The 26,211-nt window shown below is 40.7% G+C and overlaps 1 protein-coding gene across 5 annotated transcripts in view; it reads left to right on the plus strand.

Moving 5' to 3' along the window:
• The window catches only part of LOC147355707 (uncharacterized), a 77,090-nt gene that overhangs the window by 12,202 nt on the left and 38,677 nt on the right, over window positions 1–26,211 (plus strand). For 2 of the 5 annotated variants that reach the window (XM_086348511.1, XM_086348512.1), the window contains exon 2: window positions 22,791–23,220. The exons of 2 other annotated variants lie outside the window; for them this stretch is intronic. In XM_086348511.1, the coding sequence (XP_086204637.1) occupies window positions 22,791–22,874 (84 nt within the window). In that variant the 3' untranslated portion in view covers window positions 22,875–23,220. Of the gene's footprint in view, window positions 1–22,790; window positions 23,221–25,150; window positions 25,972–26,211 lie in introns of those variants that run through there. One more of the 5 variants, XM_086348510.1, reaches the window with a different exon arrangement.

Consider the following 26,211-nt stretch of genomic DNA (forward strand, 5'->3'; position numbering starts at 1 on the left):
CCAGGAGTTGGTGATGGACAGGGAAGCCTGGTGTGCTGCAGTCCTTGGGCTTGCAAAGAGTCAGACATGACTGAGTGACTAAACTGAACTATGAAAATCCTAGAGGTGATAAAGACACTCTAAAGTTTTTAAGTTTCACATTTGGGCCTTTAATCCACCTGGGCATAGCTTTTGTGTACGGTGTAAGGTGGTGTGATCCATTCCCCCTACGTGGATAGTAAATAATTTAGCATCACTTATTGAAAGAAATGTTTGTTATTGTTGATGTAGATGTTTGATTTTTCCCATTTCATACTTTATAGCAGGATGTGGCTTAACAAGATGACTGGTAGTATCTTGAGATTCAGATAATACTTTACAAAGAGGGGCAAATGATACTTAAAACAGTAGCTTGAAAAGTTTATTTCCGGGAGCCAGTGTGAGGAACTCCGCCTGTGGCAAAGGTCATGAGGAAGGAGGCTCACCATACTCAAAGGAAATTCTTGAGCATCTACCCCCAAAACCAGAGTCTGCCTACTTTACTGCTTTGTGCTCTCACCTACACCTCTGACTTTACGGGAGGCTGTCCCCCACCACCTCTCTCGGAGAAGGAGCTAACTTAGAGCTCCAGTTAATAAAGTTCCTGGGCCTGACAAGAGTGTTTTAGTTCACAAACTCCTTTGGAAGTTCTCTAGCCTGCCTGAACAGGTTCTTCGGCCACATGTGATTGTTCACAGCCTCCCAACTGTGAGAGGCACGAGATGTTCTAAACTTTCTAAATACAGATTCCTTTGAGCAGTTAGAAGATTATTAGTATAGTATAGTGGGTTGATTAGAAATTATATTGGTGAAGGGTTTTCATTTATTGGGCCCATGTTTGCTGCTAAGTTTCCATATCCCTTACCTGCTGTGTCCCTGGGAGTGTATTGATTAATATAATTGGTGTATAGGAATGTACGTAGTAGCTTTAATGTTTGTAACCTTGGACCCTTGAGTTAGTTCTTTTCTTGTTATAGCCCACCACACCTTTGCCCTATAGGAATGCAACTTTAATGCTTTTGGAGGGTGGTGCCTGACTTTAGAACAATCACCTTTAGAGAAAAATAAGTTTTCTGAAGAAAGGGTCATAAAATGTTAATAGGCCTCCTGGCCAGAAGAAGATGTAAATCACCTAAACTTTTGCATATGATAAGTTTACAGGAAAAAAGCCTGGCTTTGATAAGGATCAAGGACTGCTGACCTTGCATGACTCTACCCCTTCCCCCATTATCCTCTATGCACAACTTAAGGTTGTGCCCATAAAGTGTGGGCCTTGCTCACCGAAGCTTGGTCTCCCCATGTCGTTCTTTCTCTCACCTTCTGGCTGAATTCCCATCTGGAGCGTGGAGGCTCGCCAAGCCTGCTAATTTTACCTGGGCTTCTAAGATGTGACCGGGGAGGCCTTAGTGTCTCCTCTCCTTCGGGAGAACGGGAGGGCGCCTGTGGCCTATGTAGGTGGCGCAAATTCCTTGTCTTGGAATTTTACTGGTTTTCCACGTAAACCAAGTTATTCAGCCTCTTTTCTTCACTGAATTTCTTCGCGGAGCTATCTCTATTTAACCACTCTTTGTATCTTTAATTCTATGGTATCCTGATCGCCGACTCCGTCTCCCCTTCGAATTCCCTGGATCCACCAGGGCTGGACCTCGGCAGTTTATTTTTTTTTCTTTTAGGTGAATGGATTTATGTGTGATGTCTTTCTAGCATTGCTTTTACCTGATACTCATTTAGCTAAACCAAGTCACTTTGTGTTAGTACTTGCCCCAGATATCTTCTGTCTTTTTAAACTTGTTTGTTATTTGGAAAGCAATTTTATCATATGCAGAGTTGGAAGTGTGTAATAAATTCCAATATGTCCATCACCTGTCTTCAACAATTATCAATTTGACCTTCTTGTCTCATTTATTCTCACTCCCCAGTTTATTTTTTTTGGGGGGAATATTTTAAAGCAAATCCTGCTGCTGCTGCTGCTAAGTCGCTTCAGTCGTGTCCGACTCTGTGCGACCCCAGACGGCAGCCCACCAGGCTCCCCTGTCCCTGGGATTCTCCAGGCAAGAACACTGGAGTGGGTTGCCATTTCCTTCTCCAGTGCATGAAAGTGAAAAGTGAAAGTGAAGTCGCGCAGTCGTGTCCAACTCTGTGCGAACCCATGGACTGCAGCCTTCCAAGCTCCTCCGTCCATGGGATTTGCCAGGCAAGAGTACCGGAGTGGGGTGCCATTGCCTTCTCCAAAGCAAATCCTAGACATATAATTTCTCCTACAAGTGTTACTGTTTCCTTTCCCATCTCCTGACTTTCAACTTTGTATATAAGTGTAACTCTTGCTAACAGATTATATGTTTGTTTAACATTTATTCTGATTTTCTAGTTATGATATCAATGTAATTATCCATTTCATTCATTGTGAATATATTTTTACAATTTTAGGTTCATCTTACTGTTTGTATCCCTTTTATACCTTTTTGTCACCTTTTGGGTTGAAGGGATTTTCTTACTCAGTTTTGCTACTTTTCTCCATTTTGTTCATCTATTTTTTGGGAATTTATATGCCTTTGTCTAGTCTCTCAATTATTATTCTAGCTTTTAAAACATACATGTAAGGTTTAAAAGTAAGCAGTATTTTCACTTTCCTCATGAATAACACAAGGAACTTCAGTTCAGTTCAGTTGCTCAGTTGTGTCTGACTCTTTGCGACCCCATGAATCGAAGCACACCAGGCCTCCCTGTCCATCACCAGCTCCCGGAGTTCACTCAAACTTATGTCCATCAAGTCGGTAATGCCATTCAGCCATCTCATCCCCTGTCGGGAACTTAGAATAGTCTAATTTTGAACATGTTTGAACTTGAAACTTTAATATATTGAAAATATACTGAATTTTATGTTGGTCCCATTCAGTTTTTCTCTTATTAAACATTTTTGTACCAGTGTTGTACAATCAGTATTTTATTTAGATTTGCCCACATTTTTATCAGTATATCTGCTCATCATTCCCCTTCACATTGCAGCCCTTCCATCTTAATTTTATTTTTGCCTGAAATTTGTCTTCTAAAATTTACCTGAATAAAGGTCTATTTAGTGGTAAGTGATGTTTTCTTGGTCTGAAAATATCTATGTTTTGTCTTCATAAAAAAACGCTTTGTTTTAGAATTCTAGGCTGAGATGTGTTTTTTGATGTATTTACGATACTATTATCCTGTCTTCTAGCTCCTGTTTTTGCAGTAAAGAAATTAGTCATCTAATTCTTGGCCCTTTGTAGGTGATATGTCTTTCCTCTCTAGTTTTTTAAGATAAATTTTTATTAAAATATAGCATGCATACAGAAAAGTGTGAAAAATCATAAATATATTGCTTCGTGGATTTTCAGTAATAAAAACACATAACTACACCCCAAAATATAAATGGAGCATTACTAGAACCAGAGAGGTCTCCCCTTGTAACCCAGTCCAGTATTTACCATCTAATTATTGTTTCACCTTTTATCATGCTGCTGCTGCTGCTAAGTTGCTTCAGTTGTGTCTGACTCTGTGCGGCCCCAGAGATGGCAGCCTACCAGGCTCCCCTGTCCCTGGGATTCTCCAGGCAAGAACACTGGAGTGGGTTGCCATTTCCTTCTCCGATGCATGAAAGTGAAAAGTGAAAGTGAAGTTGCTCAGTCGTGTGTCTGACCCTTTGCGACCCCACAGACTGCAGCCTAGCAGGCTCCTCCTTCCAGGGGATTTGTCAGGCAAGAGTACTGGAGTGGGTTGATAGTTTTTTTATTTTGAACTTGTATATAAAAGGAATAATCAGCTTTCTTTTGTGTCTGGCTGCTTTTCCTGAGCACTATTTGAAATTCTTCTGTAACAATTTGGTCGTTCTCATAGAATATTCCATTATAGGAATATACATTATCCATTTTACTGATACTAGTCATTTGAGTTGTTTCCAGTTGTTGACTGTTACGAATAGTGACACTAGTCTTTTAGTAACATTATCCTTATTTCTATTGTGTATGTACTTAGACGTGAAATTTCTTGCAGTAGGAAACTGCCTAATAGTTTTCAGAAGTGATTATGTCCTTTTATGCTCCCACCAGGAATACGTAATTGTTCTGATTTCTCCATAAACTCATCATCTTTGTTGTGCTCAATTTTTAAAATTGTATCTGTTATCTACTTGTGGCTTTAATTTGAATTTCCCTGATGACTAGTGTGCTTGTTGGCCAGTCATATATTTGTTAAATATCTGTTCAAATCTTTTACCCAGTTTTTGATGTATACTTGACATATAACATATTAATTTCAGGTGTAAAATAATGACTTGATATATGTATATATTGCAGAATGATCACCACAATATGGCTAGTTAACATCCGTCACTGTAATTAAAAAGTTGTTTTCTTGTGATGAGGACTTTTAAGATTTACTCTCTTAGCAACTTCCAAATAATGCCAGTGAAGTTGCTCAGTCGTGTCTGACTCTTTGCAATCCCATGGGCTGTAGCCTACCAGGCTCCTCCAACAATGGAATTTTGCAGGCAGGAATACTGGAGTGGGTTGCCATTTCCTTCTCCAGGGGATCTTCCCAACCTGGGGATCGAACCCAGGTCTCCCACATTGCAGGCAGACACTTTACCATCTGAGCTACCAGGGAAGCCCTCCAAACATGCAGTCCAGTATTATTAACTATAGTAACCACACTGTAAATTATATCCCCATGACTTATTTATTTTATAACTGGAAGTTTGTACCTTTGGATCCCCTTCACCCATTTTGTGCAACCCTATACCACCCCTCCAACCCCTGCTTCTGGTGATCACCCAACTGGTTCTCTGTATTTATGAGCTTGGTTTGTTTAAGATTCCACATATAAGTGAGATTATACAGTATTTGGCTTTCTCTGTCTGACTTATTTTACTTCAGAGAAGGCAATGGCACCCCACTCCAGTACTCTTGGCTGGAAAATCCATGGACAGAGGAGCCTGGCAGTCTGCAGTCCATGGGGTCACTAAGAGTCGGGCACAACTGAGCTACTTCACGTTCACTTTTCACTTTCATGCATTGGAAAAGGAAATGCAACCCACGCCAGTGTCTTGCCTGGAGAATCCAAGGGGCGGGGAAGTCTGGTGGGCTGCCATCTATGGGGTCACACAGAGTCAGACATGACTGAAGCGACTTAGCAGCAGCAGCATAATGCCCTTAGGGTCCACCCATATTGTCACACATGGCCAGGTTTCTTTGTTTTCATGGCTAAATAATATCCCATTTTAAAATTTAAATATATATGTGACATTTTCTTTATCCATTCATCCGTGTCTTGACTCTTAGTCTAAACAGTGCTGCAGTGAACAGGGGGTGAATATATCTTTTCAAATGAGTGTTTTCACTTTCTTCAGATAAATAGCCAGAAGTGGAATGGCTAGATGATATGGTAGTTTTATTTTTAACATTTTGAGGAACTTGCATACTTTTTTCCACAGTGGCTACCCTAGTTTATATTCCCATCAACGGTGCACAAGAATTCCCTTTCTTCACATCCTTGCCAACACTCGTTATTTCTTGTCTTTTTGGTGACAGCCGTTCTGACAGGTGTGAGGTGATCTCTCATTGTGCTTTTGATTTTCATTTCCCTGATAACTGATGATATTGAGCACTTTTTCATGGTCTCTTGGCCATCTGTATATCTTTTTTGGAAAAATATCTATTTAGATCTTTTGCCCATTTTTTAACTGGGTTGCCTTTTTTTTTTTTTTTTTTGCTGTTGAGTTATATGAGTTCATATATTTTGAATATTAACCCCTTATCAGATATATGATTTGGAAATATTTTCTCCCATTTAGTAGATTGCCTTTTCAATTTCCTGATTTTCTTTGCTGTGCAGAAGCCTTTAAGTTTGATGTAGCCTCCGTTATTTATTTTTGCTCTTGATACCTTTGCTTTTGGTGTCAAACTCAAAAAGTTATTGCCAAGACTCATGTTAAGGAGCTTACTACCTATGTTTTGTTCTGTGAGTTTTAAAGTTTCCCAGATCTTGTGTTCAAGTTTTAATCCATTATTTTTCCCTTTTTTTAAATTGGATTATTTTTGTCTTGAGTTGTAAGGTGTTTTTTAAACATATATTCTATAAATGGGTTCTTTGGTTTATTTTCTGTATATGGGTATATAGAATATATATTTTTTCTATATATAGTCTGTATATGGTTTCTGCTTGTTTAACTTATATGCAGAGTACATCATACTAAATGCTGGGCTGCATGAAGAACAAGCTGGAATTAAGACTACCGGGAAAAATATCAATAACCTCAGATATGCAGATGATACCACCCTTATGGCAGAAAGTGAAGAGGAACTGAAGAGTCTCTTGATAAAAGTGAAAGAGGAGAGTGAAAAAGCTGACTTAAAACTCAACATTCAAAAAACTAAGATTGTGGCATCTGGTCCCATCACTTCATGGCAAATAGGTGGGAAAACAATGGAAACAGTGATAGACTTTATTTTCTTGGGCTCCAAAATCACTGCTGATGATGACTGCAACCATGAAATTATGAGACTCTTGCTCCTTGGAAGAGAAGCTATGACCAGCCTAGACAGCATACATATTAAAACTCAGAGACATTACTTTGGTAAGGTCTGTTTAGTCAAAGCTATGGTTTTTCCAGTAGTCATGTGTGGATGTAAGAGTTGGACTATAAAGAAAGCTGAGTGCCAAAGAATTGATGCTTTTGAACTGTGGTGTTGGAGAAGACTCCTGAGAGTCCCTTGGACTGCATGGAGGTCAACCCAGTCAATCCTAAAGGAAATCAGTCCTGAATATTCATTGGAAGGACTGATCCTGAAGCTGAAACTCCAATACTTTGGTCACCTGGTGTGAAGAACTCTCTCACTGGAAAAGACCCTGATGCTGGGAAAGATTGAAGGCAGGAGGAGAAGGGGATGACAGAGGATGAGATGGTTGGATGGCATCACTGATGCAATGGACATGAGTTTGGGTAAATTCCAGGAGTTGGTGATAGACAGGGAAGCCTGGCATCCTGCAGTGCTTGAGTTCGCAAAGAGTCAGACACAACTGAGCAACTAAACTGCTATAGGTTCTTTGATACATTTAACTTATTTAATGCATTGTTTACTAAATGGTGGGATCTTAAGGAACAAAATTTTAAGTTTTAAATGACACCCCTTATATGTGGAATCAAAAGAAAAAAAAATGATATAAATGAACTTACAAAACAGAAAGAGACTCACAGACTTAGAGAATGAACTTATGGTTGCTGGTGGGGGAGGGATAGTTAGGTATTTGGGGATGGACATGTACACACTACTGTACTTAAAATGCATAATCATGGAGAAGGAAATGGCAACCCACTCCAGTGTTCTTGCTTGGAGAATCCCAGGGATGGGGAGCCTGGTGGGCTGCCGTCCATGGGGTCGCACAGAGTTGGACACGACTGAAGCGACTTAGCAGCAGCAGTGACTATATATCCAGCTGAAGACTAGCCAAGGGGGTACTCTTTCTGCCCCCTTCTGATGCCTATGTCAGAAGCTTTCTCTGTCTCCTTTATACTTTAATAAAACTTTATTACACACAAAAAAAAATTAAAAAAAATAAAATGCATAACCAGCAAGGACCTACTGTACAGCACATGGAACTCTACTCAATGTTATGTGGCAGCCTGAATGGGAGGGGAGTTTGGGAGAGAATAGATACATGTATATGTATGGCTGCATCCTTTCACTGTAGACCTAAAACTATCACAGCTGTCTTAATCAGCTGTCAGATCAGTGTCCGACTCCTTGCAACCCCATGAATTGCAGCACGCCAGGCCTCCCTGTCCATCACCAACTCCCGGAGTTCACTCAGACTCACCTCCATCGAGTCAGTGATGCCATCCAGCCATCTCATCCTCTGTCGTCCCCTTCTCCTCTTGCCCCCAATGCCTCCCAGCATCACAGTCTTTTCCAGTGAGTCAACTCTTCGCAAGAGGTGGCCAAAGTACTGGAGTTTCAGCTTTAGCATCATTCCTTCCAAAGAAATCCCAGGGCTGATCTCCTTCAGAATGGACTGGTTGGATCTCCTTGCAGTCCAAGGGACTCTCAAGAGTCTTCTCCAACACCACAGTTCAAAAGCATCAATTCTTCGGCGCTCAGCCTTCTTCACAGTCCAACTCTCACATCCATACATGACCACAGGAAAAACCATAGCCTTGACTAGACAAACCTTTGTTGGCAAAGTAATGTCTCTGCTTTTGAATATGCTATCTAGGTTGGTCATAACTTTCCTTCCAAGGAGTAAGCATCTTTTAATTTCATGGCTACAGTCACCATCTGCAGTGATTTTGGAGCCCAGAAAAATAAAGTCTGACACTGTTTCCACTGTTTCCCCATCTATTTCCCATGAAGTGATGGGACTGGATGCCATGATCTTCGTTTTCTGAATGTTGACCTTTAAGCCAACTTTTTCAGCTGTATCTCCCAATAAAAAATAAAAAGTTTAAAATTAAAAATAAAATAAATTCAGTGTATCAATTTATTAACCCTTAGAGGTCATGCTTTTAGAGTCCTATCTTTTTCTTTTTTTAATAAAATAATGAATCCACCACAGGTATACATGTGTTCCCCATCCTGAACCCTCCTCCCTCCTCCCTCCCCATACCATCCCTCTGGGTCGTCCCAGTGCACTAGCCCCAAGCATCCAGTATCGTGCATCGAACCTGGACTGGCAACTCGTTTCTTACATGATATTTTACATGTTTCAATGCCATTCTCCCAAATCTTCCCACCCTCTCCCTCTCCCACAGAGTCCATAAGACTGTTCTATACATCAGTGTCTCTTTTGCTGTCTCGTACACCGGATTATTGTTACCATCTTTCTAAATTCCATATATATGCGTTAGTATACTGTATTTATGTTTTTCCTTCTGGCTTACTTCACTCTGTATAATAGGCTCCAGTTTCATCCACCTCATTAGAACTGATTCAAATGTATTCTTTTTAATGGCTGAGTAATACTCCATTGTGTATATGTACCACAGCTTTCTTATCCATTCATCTGCTGATGGACATCTAGGTTGCTTCCATGTCCTGGCTATTATAAACAGTGCTGCGATGAACATTGGGGTACAGGTGTCTCTTTCCCTCCTGGTTTCCTCAGTGTGTATGCCCAGCAGTGGGATTGCTGGATCATAAGGCAGTTCTACTTCCAGTTTTTTAAGGAATCTCCACACTGTTCTCCATAGTGGCTGTACTAGTTTGCATTCCCACCAACAGTGTAAGAGGGTTCCCTTTTCTCCATACCCTCTCCAGCATTTATTATTTGTAGACTTTTGGATCGCAGCCATTCTGACTGGTGTGAAATGGTACCTCATAGTGGTTTTGATTTGCATTTCTCTGATAATGAGTGATGTTGAGCATCTTTTCATGTGTTTGTTAGCCATCTGTATGTCTTCTTTGGAGAAACGTCTATTTAGTTCTTTGGCCCATTTTTTGATTGGGTCGTTTATTTTTCTGGAGTTGAGTTGTAGGAGTTGCTTGTATATTTTTGAGATTAGTTGTTTGTCAGTTGCTTCATTTGCTATTATTTTCTCCCATTCTGAAGGCTGTCTTTTCACCTTGCTAATAGTTTCCTTTGATGTGCAGAAGCTTTTAAGGTTAATTAGGTCCCATTTGTTTATTTTTGCATTTATTTCCAACATTCTGGGAGGTGGGTCATAGAGGATCCTGCTGTGATATATGTCGGAAAGTGTTTTGCCTATGTTCTCCTCTAGGAGTTTTATAGTTTCTGGTCTTAGGTTTAGATCTTTAATCCATTTTGAGTTTATTTTTGTGTATGGTGTTAGAAAGTGGTCTAGTTTCATTCTTTTACAAGTGGTTGACCAGATTTCCCAGCACCACTTGTTAAAGAGATTGTCTTTAATCCATTGTATATTCTTGCCTCCTTTGTCAAAGATAAGGTGTCCATATGTGCGTGGATTTATCTCTGGGCTTTCTATTTTATTCCATTGATCAATATTTCTGTCTTTGTGCCAGTACCATACTGTCTTGATAACTGTGGCTTTGTAGTAGAGCCTGAAGTCAGGTAGGTTGATTCCTCCAGTTCCATTCTTCTTTCTCAAGATCGCTTTGGCTATTCGAGGTTTTTTGTATTTCCATTCAAATTGTGAAATTATTTGTTCTAGCTCTGTGAAGAATACTGTTGGTAGCTTGATAGGGATTGCGTTGAATCTATAAATTGCTTTGGGTAGTATACTCATTTTCACTATATTGATTCTTCCAATCCGTGAACATGGTATATTTCTCCATCTATTAGTGTCCTCTTTGATTTCTTTCACCAGTGTTTTATAGTTTTCTATATATAGGTCTTTAGTTTCTTTAGGTAGATATATTCCTAAGTATTTTATTCTTTCCGTTGCAATGGTGAATGGAATTGTTTGCTTAATTTCTCTTTCTGTTTTCTCATTATTAGTGTATAGGAATGCAAGGGATTTCTGTGTGTTGATTTTATATCCTGCAACTTTACTATAGTCATTGATTATTTCTAGTAATTTTCTGGTGGAATCTTTAGGGTTTTCTATGTAGAGGATCATGTCATCTGCAAATAGTGAGAGTTTTACTTCTTCTTTTCCAATTTGGATTCCTTTTATTTATTTTTCTGCTCTGATTGCTGTGGCCAAAACTTCCAAAACTATGTTGAATAGTAATGGTGAAAGTGGGCACCCTTGTCTTGTTCCTGACTTTAGAGGAAATGCTTTCAATTTTTCACCATTGAGGATAATATTTGCTGTGGGTTTGTCATATATAGCTTTTATTATGTTGAGGTATGTTCCTTCTATTCCTGCTTTCTGGAGAGTTTTTATCATAAATGGATGTTGAATTTTGTCAAAGGCTTTCTCTGCATCTATTGAGATAATCATATGGGTTTTATTTTTCAATTTGTTAATGTGGTGTATTACATTGATTGATTTGCGGATATTGAAGAATCCTTGCATCCCTTGGATAAAGCCCACTTGATCATGGTGTATGATCTTTTTAATGTGTTGTTGGATTCTGATTGCTAGAATTTTGTTAAGGATTTTTGCATCTATGTTCATCAGTGATATTGGCCTGTAGTTTTCTTTTTTTGTGGGATCTTTGTCAGCTTTTGGTATTAGGGTGATGGTGGCCTCATAGAATGAGTTTGGAAGTTTACCTTCCTCTGCAATTTTCTGGAAGAGTTTGAGCAGGATAGGTGTTAGCTCTTCTCTAAATTTTTGGTAGAATTCAGCTGTGAAGCTGTCTGGACCGGGGCTTTTGTTTGCTGGAAGATTTTTGATTACAGTTTCAATTTCCGTGCTTGTGATGGGTCTGTTAAGATTTTGTATTGCTTCCTGGTCCAGTTTTGGAAAGTTGTACTTTTCTAAGAATTTGTCCATTTCTTCCACGTTGTCCGTTTTATTGGCATATAATTGTTGATAGTAGTCTCTTATGATCCTTTGTATTTCTGTGTTGTCTGTTGTGAGCTCTCCATTTTCGTTTCTAATTTTGTTGATTTGATTTTTCTCCCTTTGTTTCTTGATGAGTCTGGCTAATGGTTTGTCAATTTTATTTATCCTTTCAAAGAACCAGCTTTTGGTTTTGTTGATTTTTTGCTATGGTCTCTTTTGTTTCTTTTGCATTTATTTCTGCTCTAATTTTTAAGATTTCTTTCCTTCTACTAACCCTGGGGTTCTTCATTTCTTCCTTTTCTAGTTGCTTTAGGTGTAGAGTTAGGTTATTTATTTGACTTTTTTCTTGTTTCTTGAGGTGTGCCTGTATTGCTATGAACTTTCCCCTTAGGACTGCTTTTACCGAGTCCCACAGGTTTTGGGTTGTTGTGTTTTCATTTTCATTCGTTTCTATGCAAATTTTGATTTCTTTTTTGATTTCTTCTGTGATTTGTTGGTTATTCAGCAGCGTGTTGTTCAGCCTCCATATATTGGAATTTTTAATAGTTTTTCTCCTGTAATTGAGATCTAATCTTACTGCATTGTGGTCAGAAAAAATGCTTGGAATGATTTCTATTTTTTTGAATTTACCAAGGCTAGCTTTATGTCCCAGGATGTGATCTATCCTGGAGAAGGTTCCATGTGTGCTTGAGAAAAAGGTGAAATTCATTGTTTTGGGATGAAATGTCCTATAGATATCAATTAGGTCTAACTGGTCTATTGTATTGTTTAAAGTTTGTGTTTCCTTGTTAATTTTCTGTTTAGTTGATCTATCCATAGGTGTAAGTGGGGTATTAAAGTCTCCCACTATTATTGTGTTATTGTTAATTTCTCCTTTCATACTTGTTAGCATTTGTCTTATGTACTGTGGTGCTCCCGTGTTGGGTGCATATATATTTATAATTGTTATATCTTCTTCTTGGATTGATCCTTTGATCATTATGTAGTGACCTTCTTTGTCTCTTTTCACAGCCTTTGTTTTAAAGTCTATTTTATCTGATATGAGTATTGCTACTCCTGCTTTCTTTTGGTCCCTATTTGCATGGAAAATCTTTTTCCAGCCCTTCACTTTCAGTCTGTATGTGTCCCCTGTTTTGAGGTGGGTCTCTTGTAGACAACATATGTAGGGGTCTTGTTTTTGTATCCATTCAGCCAGTCTTTGTCTTTTGGTTGGGGCATTCAACCCATTTACGTTTAAGGTAATTACTGATAAGTATGATCACGTTGCCATTTACTTTATTGTTTTGGGTTCAAATTTATACACCGTTTTTGTGTTTCCTGTCTAGAGAATATCCTTTAGTATTTGTTGGAGAGCTGGTTTGGTGGTGCAGAATTCTCTCAGCTTTTGCTTGTCTGAAAAGCTTTTGATTTCTCCTTCATACTTGAATGAGATCCTTGCTGGGTACAATAATCTGGGCTGTAGGTTATTTTCTTTCATCATTTTAAGTATGTCTTGCCATTCCCTCCTGGCTTGAAGAGTTTCTATTGAAAGATCAGCTGTTATCCTTATGGGAATTCCCTTGTGTGTTATTTGTTGTTTTTCCCTTGCTGCTTTTAATGTTTGTTCTTTGTGTTTGATCTTTGTTAATTTGATTAATATGTGTCTTGGGGTGTTTGTCCTTGGGTTTATCCTGTTTGGGACTCTCTGGGTTTCTTGGACTTGGGTGATTATTTCCTTCCCCATTTTAGGGAAGTTTTCCACTATTATCTCCTCAAGTATTTTCTCATGGTCTGTCTTTTTGTCTTCTTCTTCTGGAACCCCTATGATTCGAATGTTGTAGCATTTAATATTGTCCTGGAGGTCTCTGAGATTGTCCTCATTTCTTTTAATTCGTTTTTCTTTTATCCTCTCTGATTCATTTATTTCTACCATTCTATCTTCTAATTCACTAATCCTATCTTCTGCCTCTGTTATTCTACTATTTGTTGCCTCCAGAGTGTTTTTAATTTCATTTATTGCATTATTCATTATATATTGACTCTTTTTTATGTCTTCTAGGTCCTTGTTAAACCTTTCTTGCATCTTCTCAATCCTTGTCTCCAGGCTATTTATCTGTGATTCCATTTTAGCTTCAAGATTTTGGATCAATTTCACTATCATTATTCGGAATTCTTTATCAGGTAGATTCCCTATCTCTTCCTCTTTTGTTTGGTTTGGTGGGCATTTATCCTGTTCCTTTATCTGCTGAGTATTTCTCTGTCTCTTCATCTTGTTTAAATTGCTGAGTTTGGGGTGTCCTTTCTGTATTCTGGCAGTTTGTGGAGTTCTCTTTATTGTGGCGTTTCCTCACTGTGTGTGGGTTTGTACAGGTGGCTTGTCAAGGTTTCCTGGTTAGGGAAGCTTGTGTTGGTGTTCTGGTGGGTGGAGCTGTATTTCTTCTCTCTCCTTTTGAAGAGTTGGGTTGCTTTTCTGGGTGCCTGATGTCCTCTGCCGGCATTCAGAAGTTGTTTTGTGGAATTTACTCGACATTTAAATGCTCTTTTGATGAATTTGTGGGGGAGAAAGTGTTCTCCCCGTCCTACTCCTCCGCCATCTTGGCTCCTCCCCTGGATTGTTGCTTTAGTTCTGTCTGTCCAGGAGCAGAGGTCAGTTGGCTAAAACACCTTTGCTGTCAATAACTTATGCCCTTTGATTCTTCAGAAAATTCTCCTTAGAGGCTCACAGGGATGTGCTCTCCTGCTGGTGCCCACGACTTGGGAGCTCAGCTGGGCTTCTGCTCAGGTCTCGATGTGTACTTCATCACGTCAGGGCCTTAGGCTAAGCAACCCCTTCTTGATGGCACTCTAAGGTTTGGAGTCAGGACCCAGGATGGAAGCCCCAAGTCCTGCTATTTTCTATTTGCTTTTCTAGAGTCCTATCTTAAATCTGTTCCTGTCTCAAAGTTGCATAGATTTTTCTCTTACATTTTTTTTCTTGGAAGCTTTGGTCTTCCGTCCCTTTAAGTAAATTTCATCTGTAGCATGAGGTAAGGGTTGACATTCATTTTGTTATACAGTTGCATATTCAGTTGTTCATCTCATCTATATGTTATCCAGTAACAGCTTTAATTATTATAATTTTGTTGTAAATCTTAATATCAACCTTCTACATTTTCAAAACTATTTTGGCCATCAATTTCTGTATAGATTTTAGAAAGAGTTTGCCAGTCCTGTGAACACAAACCTGCTGGGATTGGATTGGTTAGTCAATTTGGAGAGGCCTGACATCTGAACAGTACAATTGACCCTTGAACAATGCAGGGGTTCGGGCCCTAGGCCTCTGCATAGTTGACAAACCCTGTATAACATATTGGGCCCTCCTGCTACACGGCTCCTTCAACTATGCATTCCCTCTGTATCTGTGGTTCTACATCCACTGATTCAACCAACCAGGGGATTGTGTAGTAATGTAGTATTTACTGTTAGAATAAATGTACATACCAGTGGATAACACAGTTCAAACCCATTAACTGTATTGGGGCTGCCAATCCACGAACATAGCTTTTCTCCAGTTTCTTTAGGTCCTCTTTAGTATCTCTGCTGCTGCCACTAAGTCACTTCAGTCGTGTCCGACTCTGTGTGACCCCATAGACGGCAGCCCACCAGGCTCCCCGTCCCTGGGATTCTTCAGGCAAAAACACTGGAGTGGGTTGCCGTTTCCTTCTCCAATGCATGAAAGTGAAAAGTGAAAGTGAAGTCGCTTCGGTTGTGTCCAACTCTGTGCGACCCCACAGACGGCAGCCCACCAGGCTCCTCCATCCATGGGATTTTCCAGGCAAGAGTACTGGAGTGGGGTGCCATTGCCTTCTCCGAAGTTAAGTACACAGGGTGACAACACACAGCCTTGTACTCCTCTCAGTCCTGAACCAGTCACTTGTTCCATACAGGGTTCTCACTGTTGCTTCTTGACCTGCATACAAGTTTTTCAGGAGACAGGTAAGATGGTCTGACACTCCCATCTCTTTAAAAAAGTTTTCCACAATTTGTTATGATCCAGTCCACACATAGTCAATGAAACAGGTTGATGTTTTTCTGGAATTCCCTTACTTTCTCTATAATGCAGCAGATGTTGGCAATTTGATCTCTGGTTCTTCTGACTTTTCTAAACCCACCTTGGACATCTGGAAGTTCTCAGTTCATGTAATGCTGAAGCCTACAATGCAGGATTTTGAGCCTAACCTTACTAGCATGGGAGATGAGTGCAATTATCCAGTGGTTTCAACATTCTTTAGTACTGCCCTTCTTGGAAATTTGAATGAGGATTGACCTTTTCCAGTCCTGTGCGCACTGCTGGGTTTTCCAGATTTGCTGACCTATTGAGTGCAGCACTTCGATAGCATCATCTTTTAGGATTTTAAATAGCTCTGCTGGAATTCCATCACCTCCTCTAGCTTTATTGACAGCAGTGCTTTCTAAGGCTCATTTGACTTCACACTCCAGAATATCTGGCTCTGGGTGAATGGTCACACCATCATGGTTATCTGGTCAGTAAGATCTTTTCTGTACAGTTCTTCTGTGTATTCTTTCCATCTCTTCTTCATCTCTTCTGCTTCTATTAGGTCTTTACTGTTTCTGTCCTTTATTGTGCTCATCTTTGACTGAAATGTCCCTTTGATATTTCCAATTTTCTTGAAGAGATCTCTAGCCTTTCCCCTTCTGTTTTCCTCTACTTCTTTGTGTTGTTCATTGAAGAAGGGCTTCTTGTCCCTCCTTCTATTCTCTGAAACTCTACATTTAGTTGAGTGTACGTTTACCTAGGTAGCATATTGAAAAGCAGAGACATTACTTTGCCAACAAAGGTCCATCTAGTCAAGGCTGTGGTTTTTCCAGTAGTCATGTATGGATGTGAGAGTTGGACTGTGAAGAAAGCTGAGCGCCGAAGAATTGATGCTTTTGAACTGTGATGTTGGAGAAGACTCTTGAGAGTCCCTTGGACTGCAAGGAGATCCAGCCAGTCCATCCTAAAGGAGATCAGTCCTGGGTGTTCTTTGGAAGGAATGATGCTAAAGCTGAAACTCCAGTACTTTGGCTACCTCATGTGAAGAGTTGACTCATTGGAAAAGACTCTGATGCTGGGAGGGATTGGGGGCAGGAGGAGAAGGGGACCACAGAGGATGAGATGGCTGGATGGCATCACTGACTCCATGGACATGAGTTTGAGTGAACTCCAGGAGTTGGTGATGGACAGGGAGCCTGGCGTGCTGCAATTCATGGGGTCACAAAGAGTCGGACTTGACTGAGTGACTGAACTGAACTGAACCTTTCCCTTTCTCCCTTGGTTTTTCCTGCTTTTCTTTCTTTAGCTATTTGTAAAGACTCCTCAGAGAAGCACTGTGTCTTCTTGCTTTTGTTTTTCTTTAGAATGGATTCATTCACTGCCTCCTGTACAATATTACGGACCTCTGTCCATAGTTCTTCAGGCACACTGTTTACTAGATCTAATCCCTTGAATCTATTTGTCACCTCTACTGTATATGTATAGAGGATTTGATTCAAGTCATACTTGGCTGACCTAGTGGTTTTCCCAGCTTTCTTTAGTTTAAGCCTCAATTTTGATATGGAAAACTGATGATCTGAGCCATAGTCAGCTCCAGGTCTTGTTTTTGTGGACTGTATACAGCTTCTCCATCTTTCTACAAATAATGTAATCAGTCTGATTTTGGTATTGACCATTTGGTGATGTCCATTTGTAGAGTCGTCTCTTGTGTTGTTGAAAAACGGTGTTTGCTATGACCAGTGTATTCTCTTGGCAGAATTCTGTTAGCCTTTGCCCTGCTTCATTTTATACTCCAAGGCCAAACTTGCCTGTTACTCCAGGTTATATCTTGACTTCCTACTTTTGCAGTCCCTAGTGATGAATAGAACATTTTTTTTTGGTGTTAGTCCTAGGTGGTCTTCTAGGTTTTCCTAAAATCAGTCAACCAGCTTCTTCGGCATCAGTGGTTGGGCATAGGATTGATTTACCGTGATGTTGAATGGTTTCCCTTAGAAACGAACCGAGATCATTCTGTCATCATTGAGGTTGCGCCCAAGTACTGCATTTTGGACTTGTTGATTATGAAATCTACTACATTTCTTCTATGGGATCCTTGCCCACAGTAGTAGATATAATCATCATCTGAATTAAATTCACCCATTCCCAGCCATTTTAGTTCACTGATTCCTAAGATGTTGATGTTCACTCTTGCATCTCCTGCTTGACCACATCCGGTTTACCTTGATTCGTGGACCTAACATTCCATGTTCCTATGCAGTACTGTTCTTTACAGCATCAGATTTTACTTTCATCACCAGACACATCCATAGCTGAGCGTCATTTCCGCTTTGGCCCAGTCGCTTCATTCTTTCTGGAGCTGTTAGTAGCTGTCCTCCGCTCTTTTCTAGTAGCATGTTGGACCCATTCCAACCTGGGGGGGCTCATCTGTCGGTGTCATATTTTTTTGTCTTTTTATACAGTTCGTGGGGTTCTCACCTCACGGCAAGTATCCCGGGGTGGTTTGCCATTCCCTCCTCCAGTGAATCGCATTTTGTCAGAACTCTCCACTATGACCTGTCCATCTTTAGTGGCCCTACGTGGCATGGTTCGTAGCATCATTGAGCTATGCAAGCCCCTTCACCACAACAAGGCAGTGATTCAAGGTATTTTATGTTTAGTCTGCTAAAAATTAATTATTGCTATGGTTGTTATCGCCTCTGTTTTTCTTCTGTTTCTGCTTTTTAACTATTCCCCACTGTATTTTTAAAAGGAATTAGGAATTAGTTATTAGGCCTTCCCTCATAACTCAGTCAGTAAAGAATCTGCATGCAATGCAGAAGACCCAGGTTCGATTCCTGGGTCGGGAAGATCCCCTGGAGAAGGAATTGGCAACCCACTCCAGTATTACTGCCTGGAGAACCCCATGGACAGAGGAGCCCGGCAGGCTACAGTCCATGGGGTCGCAAGAGTCAGACATGACTTAATGACTAGAGAGAGAGAGAGAGAAACTTATTAATCTAGGAATTAAAATATATAAACTCGTTTTTCATAACCTACTTAGAGTTAAAATTTATGTACCGCAGCACATAAAATACAAGAACCAGCCATCTCGGTTTATTTACTCCATTCCTTTGTAAAGATCTGTTTGCACCTGGTATCCTTTGCCTTCTGCCTAATAACTTCCTTGCATTTCTTATAATGCAGATCTGCTGATAGTGAATTGTTTTAGTTTTGTTTTATCTAAAACTCTCTGCTAAGTCACTTCAGCCATGTCCGACTCTGTGCGACCCCATAGACGGCAGCCCACCAGGCTTCCCCATCCCTGGGATTCTCCAGGCAAGAACACTGGAGTGGGTTGCCATTTCCTTCTCCAATGCATGAAAGTGAAAAGTGAAAGTGAAGTCCTCTCAGTTGTGTCCGACTCTTCGAGACCCCCTGGAAAACAAAACCTCCCCTACCCCCAACTCTCCCCTGCCCAACTATAGGAAAGAAGTATTTCACCTTAATTCTTGGGATATTTTTACCAAGTATAGAAGTCTGGATTTATCATTTTTTATTCTTTTAGAATTTTAAAGTTGTTGATCCAGTGTTTCTTCTGGCTTTTGTTGTTTCTGGTGAGAAGTAAGCAGACTTTAAATCATTTATTATTCCTTACATGAAATGTGTTTTTTTCTTTTGGCTGCTTCAAGGTAATTCTCGTCATTTTGATTATGACTGTGACTGGGCATATTTTTCTTTGTGTTTGTTGGGGTTTGCTGAGCTTGCAAATTTATATCTTGCATATTTAGTCCATTTTTGGCCAGTATTCATTCCTCCAGATATTTTTTATTTTGTATTTTCTCTCCTAGGAATCCAGTTACATATACATTATACCTTTTCCCATAAGTCCCTGAGGCTCTGGGAGGTTTTTTTTTAAATATATTTTTTCTTTCTAAATATTGTCTAATCTCTGTTAATTTCAAATGTCCTCCTATTCCCTTCATGTGCTGTTAGCTCATCCAGTGAACTTTTTTGTTTCAGATATTGTAATTTCAAGTCTAAAATGTCCAATTTATTCCTTTTCTATTTTTTGCTGCTGTTTAGGCATGCCCGACTCTCTGTGACCCCATGCACTGCAGCACGCCAGGCTTCCCTGTCCTTCACTGTCTCCTGGACTTTGCTGAAACTCATCTTCATTGAGTCAGTGATGCTGTCCAACCATCTCATCCTCCATTGCCCCATCTCCTTCAGCCCCCAATCCTTCCCAGCGCCAGGGTCTTTTCAGTGAAACTCATCTTCATTGAGTCAGTGATGCTGTCCAACCATCTCATCCTCTGTTGCCCTGTCTCTTTCAGCCCCCAGTCCTTCCCAGCGCTAGGGTCTTTTCAATGAGTCAGGTCTTTGCAGCAAGTGGCCAAAGTATTGGAGCTTCAGCTTTAGCGTCAGTCTTTCCAGTGAATATTCAGGGTTGATTTCCTTTAGGATTGACTGGTTTAATCACCTTGCAGTCCAAGGGACTCTCAAGAGTCTTCTCCAGCACCACAATTCAAGAGCATCAACTCTTTGGTGCTCAGACTTCTTTATGGTCCAGCTCTCACATCTGTATAACTACTAGAAAAACCATGGCTTTGACTATACAGATCTTTGTCAGCAAAGTAATGTCTCTGCTTTTTAATACACTGTTTAGGTTTCTCATAGCTTTTCTTCCAAGGAGCAAGCCTCTTTTAATTTCATGGCTGCAGTCATTGTCTGCAGTAATTTTGGAGCCCAAGAAAATAAAATCTGCCTTTGTTTCCATTGCTACTCCATCTATTTGCCATGAAGTGATCGGACCAGATGCTATGATCTTAGTTTTTTGAACATTGAGTTTTAAGCCAGCTTTTCACTCTCCTCTTTCACCCTCATCAAGAAGCTCTTTAGTTCCTCTTTCCTTTCTGCCATTAGAATGGTATCATCTGCATATCCAGGATTGTGTATATTTCTTCTGGCAGTCTTGATTTCAGCTTGTGTTTCATCCAGCCCTGCATTTTGCATGATGTACTCTGCATGTAAGTTACATAAGCAGGGTGGCAGTATACAGCCTTGACGTACTCCTTTCCCAATTTGGAACCAGTCCGTTGTTCCTGTGTCTTGTTGGAACTGTTGATTCTTGATCTGTATACAGGTTTCTCAGGAGACAAGTATGGTCTAGCATTCCCGTCTCTCTAAGGATTTTCCAGTTTGTTGTGATCCACACAGTCAGAGGCTTTAGCATAGTTAATGAAGCAGAAGTAGATGTATTTCTGGAATTCCCTTGCTTTTTCCACCATCCAGCGAATGTTGGCAATTTGACCTCTGGTTCCTCTGCCTTTTATAAACCCAGCTTGTACATCTCGAAGTTCTCAGTTCATGTACTGTTGAAGCCTAACTTGAAGGACTTTGAGCTTTATGTTACTTTCATGTGAAATGAGCGTAATTGTACGGTGGTTTGAACATTCCTTGGCACTGCTTTTCTTTGGGATTGGAATGAAAACTGCCCTTTTTCAGTCCTGTGACCACTGTTGAGTTTTCCAAATTTGCTGGCATATTGAGTGCAGCACTTTGCAGGTACATCATGCAAAATGCTGGGCTGGATGAAGCACAAGCTGGAATCAAGATTGCCAGGAGAAATATCAATAACCTCAGATATGCAGATAACACCACCCTTATGGCAGAAAACGAAAAAGAACTAAAGAGCCTCTTGATGAAAGTGAAAGAGGAGAGTGAAAAAGTTGGCTTAAAATTCAACATTCAGAAAACTAAGATCATGGCATCCAGTACCATCACTCTATGGCAAACAGATGGGAAAACAAAGGAAACAGTGAGCGACTTTATTTTGGGGGGCTCCAAAATCACTGCAGATAGTGACTGCAGCCATGAAATTAAAAGTCACTTGCTCCTTGGAAGAAAAGCTATGATCAACCTAGACAGCATATTAAAAAGCAGAGACAGTACTTTACCAACCAAGGTCTGTCTAGTCAAAGCTATGGTTTTTCCAGTAGTCATGTATGGATGTGAGAGTTGGACTATAAGGAAAGCTGAGTGCTGAAGAACGATGCTTTTGAACTGTAGTGTTGGAGAAGACTCTTGAGAGTCCCTTGGACTGCAAGGAGATCCAATTAGGCCATCCTAAAGGAAATCAGCCCTGGAATATTCATTGGAAGGACTGATGCTGAAGCTGAAACTCCAGTACTTTGGCCACCTGATGTGAAGTACTGAGTCACTGGAAAAGACCCTGATGCTGGGAAAGATTGAAGGCAGGAGGAGGAGGGGACGACAGAGGATGAGGTGGTTGGATGGCAGCACTGACTTGATGGACATGAGTTTGAGTAGGCTCCAGGAGTTGTTGATGGATAGGGAAGCCTTGTGTGCTGCAGTCCATGGGGTCGCAGAGTCGGACATGACTGAGCAACTGAACCAAACTGAACTTTAGTAGCATCTTCTTTTGGGATTTGAAGTAGCTCAGCTGGCATTCTATCACCTCCACTAGCTTTGTTTGTAGTAATGCTTCCTGCAGTTCACCTGACTTCACATTCCAGGATGTCTGGCTCTAGATAAATGACCACACTATCATGGTTATCCAGGTCATTAGGACATTCTTTGCATAGTTCTTCTGTGTATTCTTGCCACCTCTTTTGAATCTTTTCTGCTTCTGTTGGGTCTAAAATGGCCAATTTACTCCTTTTCTGTTTCTACTTATCTGCTGAGTTTTTTCTTTTTATTCCTTATAAGCATATTCTCCTTGATGTCTTTGAACATAGTTATCATAGCTGCTTTAAATTCCTTGTATGTAAATTTCAACATATGGGGTCCTTGGAGTCAGTCTCCACTGAATGAATATCTGAGTATGATTCACATTTTCCCATTTTTGAATCATGGCACACATTTGGGTTGCGTCCTAGACATTATGAATGACATATTATTGTAAAGGCTTTGGATTCTGTTATGTTCCTCCTAAGAGTATCCATTTTATTTATTTTTTTTAAATCAAGCTTTTAGGTTGGTTGAAGTGGAACTGGAAACTCATCTCCAAGGTGGGCAGCAGTTGAAATTTTTCTCTAGTTCTTTTAGCCTTTTAGGGCCACATGGAGCCTGCTCTTGACATTGTAGCATTTTCTTCCTTACCATTTAAAAATACAAATTCAAAAATTACAGGAAGGGGAATTTAAATATAGTTCCCCCAATCAGATCCTGCAGCATGCTCTCTTTGTAATAAATAACCTGAATGTTGATTCATCCAGAGCCACTACAATGCTTTGTCATTGGTGTCCAGAACAACAAAATAAAAAGCCGTTGGTGAAGTGGAAGGACCTCCTCTCTGGACAATGGAGGGGTCCCGACCCATTATTAACTAGTGGCTGAGGATATGCTTGTGTTTTTCCACAGGACGCAGATTCTCCGATTTGGATCCCGGACAGACTGATTCGTCATATCGCAGCCCCCCAGACACCTGGTCCCCCTATTGCCTAGACCACAAAAAAAGAAGGGACATCCTCTACTTCCACTCCCTCCACCAATGTGGGAAGTCCCGCTGACCTCGAGACGAATGACACCAGAGATCCCGGATGAACAGGAAGAAGAACCACCCACCAGGCAGATGTCACCACTCCATATGAAAGATATTGTTCCCCCTAATTCTTTACCCCACAGGAGTCCACCAGGACGCCCAACTCGTGCAACTCAACAAGCCTCCATACCTACCTGGGGACAGATTAAGATGCTCTGTCACCAGCTACAAGGGATAGCTTCCCCGAAGGGCTCTCCAGCCTCTCCTGAGAGAGTGTTTATTGCTATGCTTGCCTTACTATCTTGCCAGGTAAGCGCCTCCTCCCCCGCTCCAAAAAAGTACTGGGCATACTTCCCAGATCCTCTGACCTTTCAAGTAGTTACTTGAAACAGTGACCCTATACGGGTCCACACAAACCAGCCTCAGTTATTGGGAGGGTCATATGCTTCCTATACAGAGGATAAATACCCTGTTAATTTCAGTTATACCTTTAAGGGATTAACAGATGATCTTCCTGTTTGTTTTAACTTCCCCTTTGATCATACAGGAAGCTTTATTACTCCTACCAAAGAAGGATGTATTGGAGCCTCTAAAAAAGCAATTATAACAGATTCCCCATCCTTAAATTACCGGTCAGTTTGGATATTACTGGCTTGTATGCCTGGGATCCGGAGAAGGCAATGGCACCCCACTCCAGTACTTTTGCCTAGAAAATCCCATGGACGGAGGAGCCTGGTAGGCTGCAGTCCATGGGGTCACTGGAGTTGGACACGACTGAGCGACTTCACTTTCCCTTTTCACTTTCATGCATTGGAGAAGGAAATGGCAGCCCACTCCAGTGTTCTTGCCTGGAGAATCCCAGGGATGGGGGAGCCTGGTGGGCTGCCATCTATGGGGTCGCACAGAGTCGGACACGACTAAAGCGACGCAGCAGCAGCATGCCTTGGATCTTTGACCCCTATAAATCCCTGCTTTCCAAATCTCCACCAAAATATCCAAATTGTCATAATGCTGCCCCTTCAGATGTCATATGGAACACCATAGACGATCGTTGAGGGTATCCGATTTGGAAATCTTGTACTTATAATTCTAGAATTGATTATAGGATACCAGGAGGAGGAAATTATACTATTCAGGACTAGAGCAGCCTGGATCCAGGTCAGGATCCAATGACCAATGATGCATTTAACAGTAGATTTGACAGTTGAAAAAAAAAAAATCCAGTGCCTTGGCCATTATGCGCCACTAGATGACATCGTAATCAATTTGTTCCTCCTATGCTGTCTTATACAGCTAAGGGCAGAACTTTTTGGCAACCAGAAATTTGGAGGGCCCTTATGGCTACTGCCCCTATTACCTTAACCCGGCCAAAAAATATTTCTACTTATTCTGTTTTAGCTTGTCTACCCTCGCCTTATGTTTTTCTCTTCGCTAATGACTCCAAAAGACTTAATATACAAATACATTATTCAGGTGGACCTCATGTAGTGTCTTGTGAACAATGTATGCGCTCATCTTGTTTGACCCCCCCAATATAATGTTTGCTCTTTTGTGGTGTTACAACACCCACCCTATCTTATGGTGCCTGTAACTGTAACCACACATTGGTATGATAATTATGGTCTTGCTGTGTTACAACAACTACAAGATTTAATGAGATCATGACAGTTTGTGGACCTACTTATCTTGGGAATAGCAGCTCTAATAACTGCAATTACTTCTGTTACTGTGGCAGCAATATCATTGACTCAACAAGTACATACTGCTCAATATGTTGATACTATGTCCAAAAATGTTTCTTTAACATTGGCAACACAGGAAGCTATAGACAGGAAGCTAGAGATGAGGATAGACACCCTAGAAGAAGCAGTAATACATATTGGGACTAAATTACAGGCATTAAAAATAAAATTGACACTGTCCTGTCATGCTGACTACCGGTGGATATGTGTAACACCCCTGAAAGTAAAGGAGACAGATTATGACTGGAAAAAGATTAAAAATCATATTTCAGGTATCTGGAACAGCTCCTATATTAGTTTAGATTTAGGGAAACTTCACAACCAGATAAAGACCATGGAACACTCTCAATTAGATTTTACTGCTGCAGGAGTAGCAAGTGACTTTTTCCACACTTTCTCTAACTTTATTTCAGGAAAGAGCATTCTACTATTTTTAGCTGTGCTGCTGTGGCTGCTCTAATTCTGCTTTTCATAATTACTCTTCCTTGTATTGTCAGGATTCTCTGGCAGAGCACTCAGAAGCTTGCAACTGAATTACATCTGGCTGTCTTAAGAAATAAAAAAGGGGGAGATGCTGGGAGCCAGCATGGGAGTTCCCACCCATGACAAGGTCAAGCGGGAGAGGCCTGATGGGCAAGGCAAGTCAGGGCTCGAGGGGCGCCCCCTGGACCTTCCTGAGCGTCTACCCCCAAACCAGAATCTGTCTGTTTTACTATTTTACGACTTTCACCAACTCTTCTGACATTAATGGGGGGCTATCACTGACCACCTTTCTCTGTAAGGTGATCAACTTAGACCTCTAGTTAATAAGTCTTCAGGGTATAATAGGTGTGTTCCAATTCATATCCCTCAGAAAGCTTTCTAACTTGCTGACAGGTTTCTGGACTCTTACAGCTGCTCATGTGATTGTTCACAGCATCCCAACCATGAGAGGAATGGGAAGCTTAAGATATTCTAACAATGCAGAGCTTCTCGGGGAGTTAAAATTGTTAAAATAGAACTAGTAGAGGATTTCTTTGTTGAGCTAATGCTTGCTGCCAAGTTTCCATATCCCTTACCCACTGTGACCCTGGGAGTGTATTGATTAATATAGTTGGCATATAGAAATATAAGTAGTAGCTTTAATGTTAACAACCTTAGACCTTTGTATATGATAAAAGCTTTTGCATATGATAAGTTTGCAGAAAGAAAGCCTGGTTTCAATAAGGGTCAGGGACTGCTGACCTTGCATGCCTTTGCACCCCCTATTATCCTCTATGTACAACTTAGGGTATAAAAGCTCCTTTTGAAAATAAAGCTACGGACCTTGCTCACCACACTTGGTCTCCCCGTGTCATTCTTGCTTCCTTTTCTCTCCTTTTCTTCTCTGTTCTTCATTCAGGATGACTAGTTGGAGTGTAGGGGCCCTCTGAGACCACTTACTGGCCCGGGCTTCTAAGACCCACTTGAGAAGGTGCCTAAGGTGGGGCAATTTGCACAATTTGAGAGAGCGCCTGTGGCCTCTGTGGTCAGTGCAAACCTGGTGTCACAGGTTTTATTGGCTTTCTGCGTAAACCAA

This window comes from Bos grunniens, chromosome 17, assembly GCF_055505025.1.
Source record: "Bos grunniens cultivar Pamir isolate PY7600 chromosome 17, Bosgru_T2T1.0, whole genome shotgun sequence".
In the NCBI taxonomy this organism is placed as follows: Eukaryota; Metazoa; Chordata; class Mammalia; order Artiodactyla; family Bovidae; genus Bos; species Bos grunniens.